The 17,123-nt window shown below is 39.1% G+C and overlaps 1 protein-coding gene across 2 annotated transcripts in view; it reads right to left on the bottom strand.

Annotated features, from left to right (window-relative positions):
* The window catches only part of LOC148865491 (protein CYTOSOLIC ABA RECEPTOR KINASE 5-like), a 42,291-nt gene extending 28,489 nt beyond the window's left edge, over nt 1-13,802 (bottom strand). The window contains exons 1-2 of one of the 2 annotated variants that reach the window (XM_088976724.1): nt 13,630-13,802; nt 12,629-12,806 (exon numbers count right to left, since the gene is read on the bottom strand). In XM_088976724.1, the coding sequence (XP_088832850.1) occupies nt 12,629-12,722 (94 nt within the window). In that variant the 5' untranslated portion in view covers nt 12,723-12,806; nt 13,630-13,802. The other variant, XM_088976723.1, reaches the window with a different exon arrangement.
* Between the last annotated feature and the right edge of the window lie 3,321 nt (nt 13,803-17,123).

The raw sequence follows: 17,123 nt of genomic DNA, 5'->3' as shown, positions 1-17,123 counted from the left end.
GCCCATCTAGATATTCTCCATGCCTTCAAACCACATGAAAGAAACTAAAGAGCTTAAAATCTGCATTGCCAAAACCTTCCAATTATGCATTAACCTCAAGAAAACTCTAATAAATACATACTTACATACATACATATATATATATATAGATAGATAGATAGATAGATAGATAGATAGATAGTATATCTATGTTTAATTTTTGGATAAGTTTGTAAAAAATCATAAATGATCTCAGGATTTACCATATGATTCACGACTCAATTTGGTTCAACTTTCTCTACAACTTACAATACAATTACAATTTTTAGAACATTGTACCTAAGACAATGTCATTGGTACCTAGAATGGGAAGATACCATATCAAAATGGAAAAGGTTAGAAAACAACACTAATGCTCAATAGATTAGATACATGGAAACCATGGAGAAAAGGAAGAAACAAGACCCAAATCTCCATCATGAAAAGATGTTCTTCATATTGACCTCCCAAGGAATGATAGGGTAGAGTAGCTCAAGCCAAGCCAAGCTCAAGTAGCTCGTTAGTATTGATGCAAGTTCAAGAAGGAAACTTGAAACTTGATCAAGCTCAAGAAAAGTTTTGAGCTCTGACTTTTTGAGTCAAGTTGAGCTCAAGTAGCCAATACTCAACTAGGCTCTGCTCAATTACACACTTAGACAGACAGACAGACAAAGGGAGGGAGGGAGAGAGGGAGAGAAAGAGAGAGAGAGAGAGAGAGAGAGAGAGAGAGAGAGAGAGAGATTTACACCACTTAAAGGAAGGCCTAGAATCACTTTAGGGTTTACGGAAATCACTCGCCATAAGCACAATACCAAAAAATACTCTAATGTCATTCACCAAGCTTTCTAAGGAAAACAAAACTCACAATACAAAATTACCACTAGGGAGAGAGAGAAAGAGAGAGAGAGAGAGAGAGAGATTTACACCATTTAAAGGAAGGCCTAGAATCACTTTAGGGTTTATGGAAATCACTCGTCATAAGCACAATACCAAAAAAATATTCTAATGTCATTCACCAAGCTTTTGAACCAAGGAAAACAAAACTCACAATACAAAATTACCACTGTCATACTTTGGTACAAAGCAATATCAATACAACTAAACTACATAGCTAATTACTATAAAATTTTAAACACAACTAAACTATAATTATAACTATATAACTATATAAGAAGAAGAAGAAGAAGAAGAAGAAGAAGAAGCTTTATTAGACAAACCAATACAACAGATTATAGATAAATTGTGATATAACCAAAAGATATTGGACAGCCCGGTAGAAATGTTATCAAGGTCTTTCAACGGGAGTGGTCATCCAGAGGCATTGCACTTACCAAAGCCAATCTCAATCTTTTCCACATAGAAGTCAATGTTAAGAATGTGGAAGAGAGAACCCATCTCTTGCAATTGTGTTTGCTTGGGTGCTTCAATTGGAAAGAAAGGGTGGAGGGTTTGCAAGAATGGGCTAACAAAGTTTAGTTACGCCCTTAAGGAGTTGGGGTGAGGTGCATCAATTTGGTGAAATGGTTGTTCATCTTACTTTGTTAAGAATGTGGAAGAGAGAACCCATCTCTTGCAATTGTGTTTGCTTGGGTGCTTCAATTGGAAAGAAAGGGTGGAGGGTTTGCAAGAATGGGGTAACAAAGTTTAGTTATGCCCTCAAGGAGTTGGGGTGAGGTGCATCAATTTGGTGAAATGGTTGTTCATCTTACTTTGTTAAGAATGTGGAAGAGAGAACCCATCTCTTGCAATTGTGTTTGCTTGGGTGCTTCAATTGGAAAGAAAGGGTGGAGGGTTTGCAAGAATGGGTTAACAAAGTTTAGTACGCCCTCAAGGAGTTGGGTGAGGTGCATCAATTTGGCGAAATGGTTGTTCATCTTACCTTCTAAAGAAGGCATACAAAGAGTCTTGAACACTAGATCCCAAAGCTTTAAAAGGGCTTTATTACATTTGGAACCTTGGTCTGCATTCTCTGGGGTGTGACAAAAATCCTATGATATCCTTTGTATTTGTCTAGATTATTATTTATGGGCTCCCATAGCATCTAAATAATATCAGGCTCACACGAAGAATTTGAGACCTCTGTGAGGGTTACCTAGAGATAAACAGCTCAAAGGAATACACTCCATGAAGTGCATCCAATGAGTTGGTGCTCCCCCTTTCGGTGAACATTGTGGTTGGGGATGAGATGTTCATGGTTACCGTGTGAACAAAATTAAAGCCAAAGAGGATGAAGGTCCGGGCAGATTTCCAAGAAACCATAAAGGTTGACTAGAGGTAGGGATGTTCATTATACAGTCCAGACTACCAACCAAACCAAACTGAAAGTGGGGGCTCAAGTCTGAACTTAGAAACAGTTTGGTTCAGTTTGGAATAATTTCATATTTCAGTTTACAGTTCCAATTCGATTTCTGACTTTTAAAAATCAAACCAAACCGTAAACCAAAATATATATAATAATAATAATAAAATATAGGGCAAAAGACTTAAAGCTCCCTTCACATTTCCAGTAAATTTTGGAACCCCCTGTTTCTTTTGAAAATAGACTACAACCTCTCTTATTGGGTGACGTCATCAGACAGAGACCTCCCCTTCATTAACAATCCATTTGCAAGTGAAATCATGGGCAGGTAAAATTTTATAAAAACATAATTTTGCCCCTACCCAACACCGAAACCACAATCGTGATTCAGCAAGCTCATATGGTATTTGTGTTGTCTTTTTTTCTCAATTATATGAGTGATATCTGATTTTAGTTTTCAGCAAAAACCCAAGAATGTTTCTTGCGAGTCAAGATATGCAAGTAAAACAACAACTTTAGCAGCTTTAACAAAAGGATATTTTCAATAAGTATGGCTTCGAAAGAAAGATTGATCAAGATGCATTGATGTCTCTGCAAGACAAAAGAGAACCACCCCAAGTGGTGCCAATCCACTTCATAACTGATGAATTTTTTTGAAGAAGAAGAAGAAGAAGAATCAAGAGAAAAAAAATATTGATAGAAAAGGAAAAAGTACAGCAATAGGTGATAAGATATCACCAAAGCTAACTGAGCAACCCCACAAAAGCCTAAAACAACCATAGAAAACTCCCATGAAAAGCCCAAACAATACTTAGAGAAAGATCACAAAATACAACCCAGCCTGAAAATGGAAAACACCCGACACACAACCAAAGCTACAATCCTTTCCTGAGGTATACCTCAGTCTTCGTCTGTAAGTGTCCCAAAACTTGCTCCCCTGAGTATTAGCATTGTTTTTCCCTTTCTCTTCCCTTTTCCTTCTTTCAAAATTCTCAAAAGCCTTCCTGGCAAATTCCTTGCCACCCCAGAAAAACAGGCCCAAGCTTGTCCCCACCATTACCTCTCTGTCGACTAATTTTTTGATAGTCACATCACTTGAGTCTTTTCCATCACCATCATTCTCCTGTCTCCTGCGACAGCTGGGTTCCATTAGTATCAGAATCAATCACTCATCTTGGTTCTCAGGAAAATTTTCCTGCTCCGTGGGAGCCTGTGACTGGTTTTGCACCTTCTCCCCCCTCTGCTCATTATTGGGAACTCCATTACTTCATAACTGATGAGTTATGGGAAGTAGTTTGCAACGATTTACCTCTCTCCAGTTTTAAAAATCTGATGGTCTTTCTTTGGATGACTCAAGAGCTTCCTCCATTAAACCAATAGGTAGGAACTGAAACCTAGAAGTTGAAGAATCAAGAATTTTGTGTTGTTTGTTCTTAAGTAGAAATTACAACTTTATTTCTTTTCAGGTGAAGTGCCTTCAAGATGATATATTTTGGAAATCAAGCATGACTTGAAGTAAACCATAGATAGCTTGATTCAATGAAGGGAGAATTTCACAAGCCATATTGTCCCATTTCTTACCTGACTTTTAGTTTCAGCAGTTTTATTTGAAAATTTGAAGAGTGATGAAGGGCAAAAACATCTTTTGAAGGATCCTGTCAAATATAATGGCATATTGTTCTAACAAAGGACGTTTAAGTCCTATAAAAAAAGATTAGAGGGGGTATATCTATCACATACTTAAAGGGAGATTAAGTCTTTTACCCTAATATATATATATAACCCCCTCTGACTCTTAACTCTCAAAACAATCTCCTGACCAAACTTCCAAACTCTCAAATAAGAACCCTAGACTCTCAAGCTCGAACCCTAAAGGCATTTAGGATTTCTCACCTCTTCGGACTTCAACTCTCGCTCCATCAACCCAACACCACCGTTGACTCACCAACTCTCCCTCTTTCTCTCCAATTCTCCCTCCAGCATCATTGAACCCAGGCATAGACTCCAGCTCAATTTGAGGTAATGACTAACAAGCTACTTGCTTTTCTTTCATCTCTAATTGCTCTTCTTTTACTTTTTTTCTCACTGTTTTCCTCTCAGATCTATCTTATTTTGCACCTTGTTTAATTTTTCCTCTTTGTTTTCTTGGAGCATTCTCAGAAGTCTCCACCTAGTCATTTTATTTTCCCCATTTTTCTTCGTTGTTTTTTGGCCTTTTTTGGAGGGTTAAGATTTCATGGAGTTAAGCACCAATATATACCAAACCTACCAGCCACAGATTTCAAAAACAGAACCCTCCCTAAATTACATTTATATACCTGGATTTATGCAGATCCATTTGGTAAGACATTGTATTCTGAAGCTTGCATATTGGGTTAATGAGTTGCCATTTCTGTGTTCTAAAGCTTGAAATTCTGACATGCTTAATTTTTTTTTGTTGGTAGTTCCTGACTATCGTCCAAATCTCTATTGAAATTGTGCTTCTTGAGAATATTTTTGTTCTAGGAGAAGGTTGGAGTTCTAGTATAGTATTAAAATTCTACACTAGATATCATCTGAGTACTGAGTTCTAAGTTCTAGTGTAGTATTGAAATTGTGCTTTTGAGTTCTAAATTCTTTGTTTTTAGAACTTGTAGCATCACCACAATTGAATAAAATTTCCTTGACGCATTCCTTACCAAAACCTTTCTTCTTCCTTCTCTCAAACCCCTAACATTCCAAGATAAAGTCTCATTTTCATTTTCAACTACTTCCACCACCCATCCTCTCTTTTCTTCCAACAACCGCATCACTCTTCAACCAAATCCTCATCCCTCCCTTCCCCTTCCTCCCATACCTCGGCCCCCTCCATTTTCAACTTCCACCACACATTCCTCAGGGAATTTTCTCTTCCACCTATTCCCCTGCCTCTTCTTCTGCTCTGATTCCCCTCTCCTCCCGTTATTGGTGTCTTCCACCATCGCTGAAGGAACTAAAAGATTCAAACCCACCTCAGTGTTCAATCGAGCAACTATCTCCATAGTTCTTGAACCAGAAGATGCTCACCGTTCTTCGCTTTGCCGCTACAAAGGCCTCTTGGTTATCTCTTCCTCGCTCCATAACCATGACTTCTTCACTCAGGTCACTTCTTCCATTGTCAATCAGAGATTCCAGAATCTGGAAAACAAGTGGTGAACAGTTCTGAATTAGTGAAACATCTTCTCATCCTTGGTTAGACTTATGCGGATGAATGACCACTTCCTCTTCAAGCTCCTGCATTCCTACCAGCTGCCAGACTTCTTTACGCAAGCAAGTATTCCCGGATTCTTTGGTTTCTCCTCCCTTGAATGCTACAATCTTTCTTCCACCTTCATATCTCGTTAACCGCCAATCCATTCATCCTTCAAAATTCCTACGGACCCCAACCTTGCTTTTCCAAAAATACCCTTTAAAACCTGTAACCTCTCGTGACAGTTCCTTCTTCTGTATCCCTTACTTAGTATCTTAAAAATGATTGGCCCCACTCCATACTTTACTCTCAGAGTTGAACATTGCCACCTATACTTTATCTCCTCCACCTACCCTTCTGACTTATGAGCTTCTACCTCCTTGCTGCACACTCCTAACACCTGTTCTCCCACCCGTCCAATTGATCTTGTACCCTCCATGTGTCCCTCTATTACTTTCAAGCTTGCCACCTCACCTTCTCCTTCCTCCTCCCTCTTCTCTCAACTTTTCAACTTCCTATCAAGGATTAAGTATTGGTACCAGGTATTGTATCGAAACAGTTCAGATATGGATACTGATACATTTTGGAAATGCATGGATACGCACATAAGATATCAAAACACTTGGATACGCTAGGAAATTCATACAAATCACATGAATACATTAATGGCACTAAATCTAAAGCTGAATTGCCTGTGAATAAAGTATAAACAAATGGGAAATGCACGCTTTAATAGGTTATATGAAGCAAGGTCGAAAGTATCAAAACACCCCAATACAGCGCAAGGGGTGTATCAGTACTTCGAACCTTGTGCCCATCTTTTATTTTTTTTTTTTCAAAAATAAGTCAAGGGTAGGTTTTAGGCTCCTCTACCCCCTAAAATAGGTCAAATCCTAAAAACCCCCTTATTTAGCGTATTAGTGGGTCATCGATATGATAATATGATATGTATCAGCTAATACAAGCCAACAAATAACGAAATTTTGAACCCTGATATGATGATATGTACTTTTATATAAATAATAACTCTTTTTTAAATAATAAATATGTTTTCATTGTTAACATATAATTGTTTTATTTTACATATAATTGTAAAATAAACATATAAATCATTTAAGGTAGATAAAATAAAATATTTTTATAATTCTCATTTTTTATTAAATTTTTTGGGGAAAATAAATCATTATTTCAGTTTTATAATTATAATTTTCAATTTTTATTAATTTTGTTGGGAAAACTTATATGTTTAGTATTTTTATATAAATAATAACTCTACTTTTTCAAATAATAAATTTGTTTTCATTTTTAACATATAGTTTATATGTAAAATAAAACAAATAAATCATTTAAGATAGATAAAACATAAGAAACCTCCCAGCCATAAGCAGCTTATCATCTCCTTCAAAAACATCATCCTGCCCGTACCCTTCCTCATCCCACTCCTTTCCATCTCTTCCTGCTATGATCTTCTTCAAACCCTCTTCCATCTTACTCCTTTCAAATGCTTCAAAAGCCCATCTAGAAAACTCCTCTCCTCCCCAAAAAAACAAACCTAAGTCCTTGCCAACCCTAACATCTCTTTTGGCCAACTTTTCAATCTCCACTCCCCCCCCCCCTCTCCTTCACACTAATTGGCTGAACCTCAGTTATGTTCTTATCCAAGTCCTTACCACCTTCGTCCATCTTTTCCTCTGACCCTAATCCTACCTCCACTCCTTCCTCATCAGAAGATAACCATTGCGTCTTCCCCTCCTTTAACACTTGTTGTTTGACCCCTCCACCCATTCCTTTTCAACCCTCTTCTCCAAACCTTTGAACTCCACCCCATTCTTCTTGTATACTATCTTAAATCTGTTTGTAGGGCCAACACCAATCAGGCCATCCTGTAATCATGAAAAGACTTTAGAAACATGAAAAATATGGGCCTTACCTGAGTCTCTAACTTTCTTCAACACCTCTAATGAATCATCAACCCCTTCTTTGTTCACAGCAATCCTTCTTCGTCCTGTTTCAACTCTAAGCCTACCAACAAGAATTTCCAACTTCAGAAACTCCTCATGAAGTGCTAGTAAATCTCTCTCTCCTTTTTCGCTCACAGCCTCTACTAGTAAGTTCTCTTCCAAACTCTTGTTTCCACACCTCTTAAAAATCTCTCCTCCTATCCTTCCTTCCTTCACATTACCTACCTCCTTTCAACTCCCTCCTCTTGTTCCCCCAAGCATACCTCCTTTCTCTCTCACTTTCTTCTACTAACCAATCAACCCAGAGCAAGCAAAGCCAACCTCCCCTCTTGAGAACCAAAAGAAATTAACTTACCTACCTACCAGAAGCAATAAGTCCTTTCGTTTCCAACCTCTTGTCTTCTTTTCCCTTGAAGTAGACTGAACCTTGCAAATATCAGAGTTCCAATGGGCTTCAAAGTAGCTCAAGTAGTCTCATCCTTCAAGCAAACGATCTTCAAAACCACAGACTCCCTCAAATTCTTCTAAACTTTCCCAAAGGCTCCCCTCCCCTTTTTCACTCTTAAAAAACTGCTCCAACCCCTTAGTTTCTTGTCCCTTTTCTTAGGATAGTGGACCCCACATAATTTCCTCTCAACATTAGAAGACTTAAGCTCTTCACCAACCCCTTTCAAAGAAGAGTGGACTCCACTTCTAATTGCAATAGAGACTGAGCTTCCATCTTCAAGAAATAAACTGGCTCGATCCCCCATGCTCGACATCCCAAACTCTTTCCTAAGGAGCTCTCCCTCCACTTGTTAGTTGCCCTCTGTACCACCTTAAGAACCTCAACCACTTATAACCCTTTTGTCCCCACTCTCCCCCTCCTATCCTTTTATCTTCTCTACCTCTTGTGACACAACCATTGTTGACTTTACCAAATTGCCCCCATCTCCTTCCTCAAACTAACCTTTCAACTTCTCCATCCCCTCAACCATCATTCCGCTAACCACCCCTGCCATGGGAACCACCTGCTCGACCACAGGTCAAAGTACCTCTTTGTTCACTCTCCACCTTCAACACCCACTCAGCTGCCTCTCTGCTCTGAAACATAAACAACAGAAGTCCCCTGACTAGCTTTTGAATAGCCAAAATCTTCTCCTTCCCCTATTCGATTTCTGCCAACACCAGACCTTTTCAACCTCTAGTTCTGCTCCAACAAATCTCCCAATCAGACAAGCTTCCAACTTTCCCAATCTTTCAAATGTCTTTCCATCATCAGCCCCAGATACTAAAACATGGTTCTCGGACTGCATTCTCATTTCAGTAATTACAGAAATCACTCACCATAATTAGCATAAGCTCAAGAAAATTCAATAACTTTTGTAAACTATATGTTGACAAAGATGAATTTTGGTTCCAAGTGAGGAGTTGGATGAAGGTTTGTGCCACTACCCCTAGATCCTCTATCTTAATTAATGGGATAGCCAAAGGACAACTCAAGAATTCAAGAGGACTAAGGCAGGTCAACCCACTATCACTTTTACTTATCCTTATTGTTATGGAAGGCTTTAGTAAAATGGCAGCTAGAGATTCAGAAATAGGCTGCATAGAAGGTTTTGAGGTTAGAAGCAATGGCACAAAGATTGCTCTTCTGCAATTTGCAGATGATACACTCTACTTCTGCAATGCATCCTTGGAGAAGGTGAGCAATTTGAAATTCTTACCCTACTGGTTTGAGGTGGTCTTGGATTTGAGAGTTAAATCTGTCCAAGAGTGAAATGATGGCAACTGGGGATATCACAAATATGTAGGAATTGGCTTATGTTTTGGGATGTAAGGTGTGAAGCCTCCCGCCAAGTATGGGTCTCTGCCTCTTGGTGCAAAGTGCACATCAAAATCCATTTGCAACCCCATTCTAGAAAGAATGGATTTGAAGCTAGCTTCTTGAAAGGCACACTACCTCTCTAAAGGAGGCAAGGTTACTGTAATTAAGAGTGTCTTGGCTAGTCTCCCAGCATAATTGCATGTCAATTTTCTCAGTTCCTTCTAAAGTAGCATGTAAAATTGAGCAGAAAATGAGAAATTTTGGAAGGAATGCAAAGATTCAGCCAATTATCATCTGGTCAACTGGGATCAGATTTGCAAACCAATATCCCAAGGAAGTTTGGGAGTAAGGATTAAGGAATGTTAAGCAGTTTAATGTCGCTCTACTGGGCAGGTGTTTTGGAGGTTCTCTACGGAACCCAATAATCTGTGTAGAAAAATTATAGCAGAACAGTATGTTTTAGGAAGCAATGGGTGGGATGCAGAGTAATCTCAAATGTCTTATGGTTGTGGCATCTGAAAAGGGATCTCTAGACTTCTCAACAAGTTCAGTGAAGGAATTAATTTCAAGGTTGGAGATGGGAGAAGGCTGTACTTCTGGATGGACCCATGGTGTGGGGACGGAATATTAAAACATATGCTCTCCGCTTTGTTTAATTCAGCTGAAAACATAATGGCCAAAGTAGCTGATTCTTTTTGGTAGAGAACAACAGGATTATATGGACTCCCTCGTTCAAAAGCAGTTTTAATGACTGGGAAGCGGGTATGGTGGCTGAGCTTCTTGCTGTCCTCCATAATCAGCAATTAAGCCTGCAAAACCAATATTCTAGATTCTGGAAGTGGATGGGGAGTTTACAGTGAAATCTTTCTACAAAGGCCTGGTGGGGAAGACAGAAAATTATTTCCCAAGCAAAGCTATTTGGGGACAGCTGCTCCTTCAAAAAGTAAAGTTCTTTCTTTGGGTGGTAACTTCAGAAAAATGCCTTACTGCTGTTTGCTTTAATGTCAGTGAAAGAGAGGTTGAGACTTCAATGTCCCAGATGGGCCCTGTGTGCTTTGTAACAGAGAGATTGAGACTTCAAATAACCTGCTCCTTCACTGCTGTTTCAGTGCTTCTGTATGGAATCTTCATAGCTTTAAAGCTCCAGGTGCTGTCCCAGGTCAATGAAAGAGTTGTTAGAAACTTGGCAGGTCTTGGGTAGTCCAGGAAAGGCAAAGTTGTTCAGCAACTGTTCCAGTAGCAATTATATGGGCTTTATGACATGAGAAAAATAGAAGAATCTTTGAACAGAAGTCAATTTCTAAGGCAAGGGTGATCAATGTGGTAGTAGAGGAATTGAAGAATTGGATTTCTATACACAATGTATTTAAGAATAATATACTTCTTTTTTGAGGGTGGACTTTTTTGGGAATCCCCAGTAAGCTATACATGTGCAGCATCTCATTGAACAGAGGACCATGCTTCGGTTTTAGTACAATACATTACACTTTACCATTCTCATTCTTTTAAACGCCCTTCCTATCTAAGTTCACAAAAATACACAAAGTTCAAAACATTTCAGTTTTGACTTGTTTGCACCCATCTCCCGGGGCTGGGGAAAAAACTTATTCTCAAGGATCTAACCTAACTGTCTCAAGTAGTAAAACAAACCACAGTCAAAGAAATTCCTAAAGTTGCTTCAACACATTTCAACCATAGACTAGGATACCTTACACATAAGCCATAAGGGATTCAAGCTGATCTCGTCTTCAAATTACAGACACCTCCTTCTTTTCAAGCCTAAAACATCATCCTCCATAATTTTTCAACTAAATGATTAGTAACATCAAACTCTTGCCCACTTAAATTGTGGATGCACTTTTTTTTCTGTCTAACATTTTGCTAACTTATTTGCTAGCCTTATACTATTTTATGAAATTTTTTGTAGCCTAAGTGGCTCTCCCATCACATAGGTAATTAGGTAATATGGATGCACCTCTTCATTTCGCCCATTCCACTCTAACTCTAGAGGCAATATCGTCCATTCGTCCTCAATTTCTTGTTATGGATTACCAAACCAAGGTACCCTGATTTAACAAAAGAGATTGCATTGAGATATCTCACGGAGTATAATCCTAATTGCATTGCACCCTGATTTATACACCGTTTTTATTAAATATATACATTACATATTCTATTTTAGTCCTATTTATTTAAAACCTCTTCTTTCTAAGGTATTTATCCATAAATCTAATTTTTTCATTTAATGATTCCTTAATTTCATCAATTGATACTAATGTTATCAGCAAACAATTGAACCTCCTCCTAAATAAGCTTAGTTAGTCAATTCATCCATGACTGCCGAAAACAAACAAGGGCTAAACGATGAGCCTTAGGCAGATTCTCATAATTGATTTTAATCTTATGTGTTCCAACTTCCAAAGCACCAAAAGGAAGGAGACTGCCAAGTTAACCAGCCAGGTCCATTTTCTAAAACTTCTTTTAACATTTAAAAAACACTGGTCATTCCCAACTCAATTTTCAGGAAACATACCATTCCAAATACAAGGGAATAATGCATCATCAATTATATTATAAAAAATGTTACCATTATATTCAAAAGAAAAAGTAGAATAAAAATTGACAAGCAATATTACTTAAATAAAGTAATAAACCAAATGTGATGACAGTACATAAAAGCCTAAAAAGAATTGAACATAATAAATTTACCATGTATAAACTACAAGCCCAAGGGGAAACAAAGAGCTTTTAACATAGATACGGGACAGCTGCAGTCTATGGCAGTATATAACATTAATTGAGAAAAGGACCAAAAAAAGCAAGGCTACATTTGTTTGTGGTGTAAAACTCTATCGATGTAAAAGTACATCAATGGAGTTCAACACCGATCAGTTTAAAAGTTGTGAAATGTTGTACTTTGAAAATTGTGATTATCAATGTAAATATTACATCAATTTTTTCGATGTTGTGTTTACACTGATTATCGATGTAAAACTCTATGATGAGTGGAGTTTTACATTGATTTACAATGCAAAACTACACTCCATCCAAACACCAACAAATATGGACCGAGAGTGGTGTTTTACACCAATCCTTATTTACACCACTAACAAACGCTGACAAATACAGACGGCAGTGGAGTTTTACACCGCAAACAAACGCAGCCTAACTGAATCAGAAAACAACAGAGTTTTTTTCCCCATTTAACAAACTAACAAAAAAAATTAAGATGATTCTAGGCCACTCAGTAAATAACACTACTTTAAGTTTGACTTTGAAAATAATAAATAAGAAGCAACAGACCAAGAGAGTTTATTCATGGACCAATAGCCTACCATCGGTATGATTCCTCGGGCTTTTCAGGAGCTCAGTTTCATTTGATTGATAAGTTTCCTCCACGTGACAAGTACAACAAAGCCAACGACGCATCCTTCCTTTCCTTCTCAGATCAATATTCTGCTTGTTACACTGACTCTCCAGACATTCAGGGAAAGAAGAAGAAGGCACCTGTGCCTGCATAACCAAAGCGAAGTTCATAATTTAACTCATTAATGGTATGTCAAACACTACTTCTACATAATCTCATATTTTTTAGCTTCAGTTGGCAACTAAAAACATATTAAGAAGAACTTTTGACAACTGGTATTAAAATGCTTTAAATAACATACAAAAACATTAACATGTCAAAAACTTCTATGAAATCGCCTAACAGAGAAAAAAAAATCGATTGTGCAGAGGTTATCAAAAACTTGCGGTAGTAGTGCAAATGCAAGAAAATAAAAAATAAAAAATATGTTGTCTTATAAATTTGATATAAAACCAACAGTTTCTAAATCCCAACTGGATTATGAAATGTCCATGAAATGTAATTAACAGACGCTTTAACCATTTAGAAACCCATAAATTTTGGGAAAGTATTATAATCCTTCAAATCTCACCAACATATTGCGCCCCTGAACCCCGTTTTCCATCGCAAGACAGAAGCAGTCGGAAAAGTTACAAGGAAAGAACAAAAGATGAATATAAATCAACACCAAAAACACCAGATGTGTTCAGAATTGCCAGTTGCAACTGATTAATTGAAAGAATCAAATTTAATTAAGAATTCCCAAAATATAGACCCAAAAGGGTTTGAAAGAATAATTGGATTCTAATGGGTTTCTGAAGAAATGGGCAATCAGGGAATCACAAGAGATGAAATGATTCCCTCTAAAACAACGCCAAAGTGGAACAAATAACAAAGCAAAATAAGATGGAATCAAACTGAAAATAACTTTAAAATCAAACAACAAAGCGAGGGAATTAAAAAAAGGGAGAAAAAGGAGGAAGAGCCTACCTGTTTTTGTCGGGTGGGTTTCTGTTGAGACGTTTCTTGGTGGGATCCAAAATAGGGAAAAACAGGTAAGTATAAAAGGATAAGGAGACAGAAAGGCAACGAGAGGAAGGTGGGTGGGCGTGGGTCGAACGGTGCCTCTTAGGAATCGGGATCTGCTCCTCACTTAGCACCTCACAGCCTCATCCACCAGTATAAAATAAATAATAATAATAATACCAAAAAATAACAAAATTAAAATAATAATAATAATAATAACAATAATAATAGTATTAATAATGTAGGTATATAGTGTAAAAGATACTAAATTGGTATCACATGGACGCTCGTGATGAGTTCATAACTCACACATCACCGGTTTGCAATGAGCTTATAATTCATCAAGGGTTCACGATGAACTTGCACTTGACACAAGTTGGGACAAACTTTGGCCAATGTGAATCTGCGATGAAGGTTAGACGCACATGATTCTACGATAAACTTCGGACACGTGCGGTTCTGCAATAAACCTCAGATGTGCATAAGTTTTGCGATAAACCTCAGGTGTGCATGAGTTATGCAATGAACTTCAGTCATGCGTGGTTTTACAATGAACCCAAGACCCTCTGCAAAACCACGGATCACCATAAACCGGGCTTAACCATCGATCACCCATGCAACATAAGTCACATCCGCGGTAAGGAGCCATGTAGCCTTAGTGAGAATGCCCCTACCAGATAATGATGTCACCAACACCACGCCGGTTAAGTAGGTCAAGAAAGGAAGTGGCACACGTGGATTATGGGAATTCTCGGACGAAATGAAAGTTAGTCCTTGAGAGATCTCATAAGACACATGGTGAAACACTAGCAGTGCTCCTTAATGGCTGACAACGGATCTAATATTCCCTTTCCTAATAGGAATCAAACTCTTTCAACACCTTCCTTTCGGGGACCTCGGGGTCTCTCCTTATATATGAGAGTCCATCCCATGACGAGATCATCATTAGAATCACTTGATCTTCCTACCCTATTCTCTCATTAGTTCTGTTTACCCTAATCTCTAATTCTTCAACCTACCTCTGGTCTTCCTTCATCCTTCAAAGAGACCCTTGTACGTAGCCATACCACCCACCTACATTAGAATCTCTAGTTAGTCATTGATCATGAAGGATGGTGGCCCGCATAATCAACCTTTCACCAATCCTTGAAGGGCATAGCAACATCCTGGAGGATACCAACACAGAGGTTCGAAAACCAGTATGAGACAAAAAAAGCCGACCAGATTGACATTGAAATCCTCTCGAATAAGGTGTACGAGTTTGTGACTTGGTTTGAGGCCCGATTCGATAGAATCGAACATATACAAAATGAGACAAGGGTTGCCCTACAGATCCTTCTCCAACAGTTGGCCCGGATCGAACAATCTCTCTTCACCCCAGTCACTGCTCCCACAACCATTCCCACTAGCCATCACGCCTCCAACCCTAATCCCACCATGTCAGAGCAGCCTACTAGGGCTAATCTGGTACCTACACAAGCGGGGAAACCCATCACCAGACAATCCAGAGTCCTCCAAGCGGAGCCAGTAATAGAAGTCCCACTCAACTGGGACGAGTTAAGAGAATATGTTCAAGGGCTGGTGGTGGAGAGCCGTAACCATGCTCAAGCTTCAGTCGTCCTACAAAAACCTTACTATGACTGAATCTTGTACAAACCATATCCCACCGGCTACACTCTTCCCCAACAATGGCTGTTGTGGGTATATAATGCTCGCTCAGTCCTTTAGAGTCCAGAAGACACTAAATTGATACCATATGGATGCCTACAATTAGTCTTTAGCTCACTAGTCACCTACGATGAACTCGTAGCGCATCGCACATTTACGATAAACACATGATTCATCGCATGTTCGCGATGGACTCATGCTTAACCCGAGCCTAAAATAAGTTCTAGGTAAACCCATGATGAACTTTATATGAATTCAATTTTGCGATAAACCTTGAACGCGCACGACCTTGCAATAAACCTACGATACGTAGTTTTGCGATGAACTTTGGAAATACACAACCCTGTGGTGAACCCGAGACCATTACAGAAGTGTGAATCACCACGAGTCGGAATTGAATATTATTCAAATGTGCGACTTTAAATTACGCACATGGTAATACCACGTAAGTTTAGTAAAGATGCGTTCACCAAGCGATAATGTCACTAGTGCCACGTCGGCCAAATAGGGTGCAAGAGGAAGTAGTATGCATGGATTATGAGAGTCCTTGGGTAAAAGGTAAATCAACCTTGAGAGATCTCATAAGACACATGGTGAAACCCTAGTAGTGTCCCCTAACGAATGACAACAAATTTAATGCTCCCTTTCCTAATAGGAATCAATCACTCTTTTTTCCTTCTTTTTGGGATCTCGAGATCTCTCCCTATAAATAAGAACTCTCCTTGTAGCGAAGGGATTCATTCGATTTCTGATACACTCAATCATTGGACTCCCTGTTGAGACGCCTCACCATTCCCTTTCACCCTAACCCCCTGGTTGATCCCCTGTTTTGGCCTTCCTTTGTCATTTAAGGAGACCACCCCCACATAGCTTAACCACACCCTACCTACATTAGAATCTCTGGTTCGTTCCTTGATCACAGAGGATGCCCGCCCGCAGAATCAACCTTTCACCGATTCTAGAGGAAAACAACACCATCCCTTAAGATGACAACCCAAAGGTTGAAAACCAGTACGAAGCAGAGGCGATGGAACAAGTCAACATAGAGATCTTATTAAACAAGGTTTATGAATTTGAAGCTTAGTTTGGGGCTCGGTTCGACCACATCGAGCAAATGCAAAATGAAACGAGGGCCACCCTGCAATTCCTCCTCCAACAGATGGGTCGAACCGAGCAGGCTCCCTTCACCTCGATCGTCGCTCCCACAAATGTCTTTGCCAGCCACCATGCCTCCAACCCTAAACCTGCTGCACTAGAATGGCTTATCAGGGCCAATCTCGTGCCCGTGCAAATGGAACAACGCACTGCCGAATAGTCTAGAATTCCTCTCCAAGCAAATCCAGCAAAAGAAGCTCCACACAGCCGGGATGAGCTGAGAGAATATGTCTAGGGGCTAGTAGTAGAGAACCGTAACCATGCACATGATTTAGTCGTCCTATAGAAGCTATAGTCCGATCAAATCTTGTACAAGTGTTACCCAACTGGTTACATCCCTCCACAGCAATGGCCATAGTATGATGGATAGAAGGGGAGCCCGCAAGAGCATAAGCATGTTTGGAGATGTCTTGGGATCCTTCACTCTCAATGGGGATATAAAAGTTCATGAATTCTCAAAATCCTTGACTAGCCTGATGTACACTTGGTTCATTAACCTTACTGTTGGAAGTATCGACTCATGGGTTGAATTGGCCAAAAGGTTCTTGTCAAAATGGTTCACTTTGGAAAGGAAGTTGACGATGGCCGACTTTAGGAGCACAGAGCTGCGTTCGGGGGAAGACCTTTTGGCGTAT

This window comes from Nelumbo lutea, chromosome 3, assembly GCF_056320005.1.
Source record: "Nelumbo lutea isolate HS-2025 chromosome 3, American lotus-T2T, whole genome shotgun sequence".
Taxonomy (NCBI): Eukaryota; Viridiplantae; Streptophyta; class Magnoliopsida; order Proteales; family Nelumbonaceae; genus Nelumbo; species Nelumbo lutea.
The sequence above is the reverse complement of the archived record's forward strand: the minus strand, read 5'-3'. Positions and strand labels throughout refer to the sequence as shown.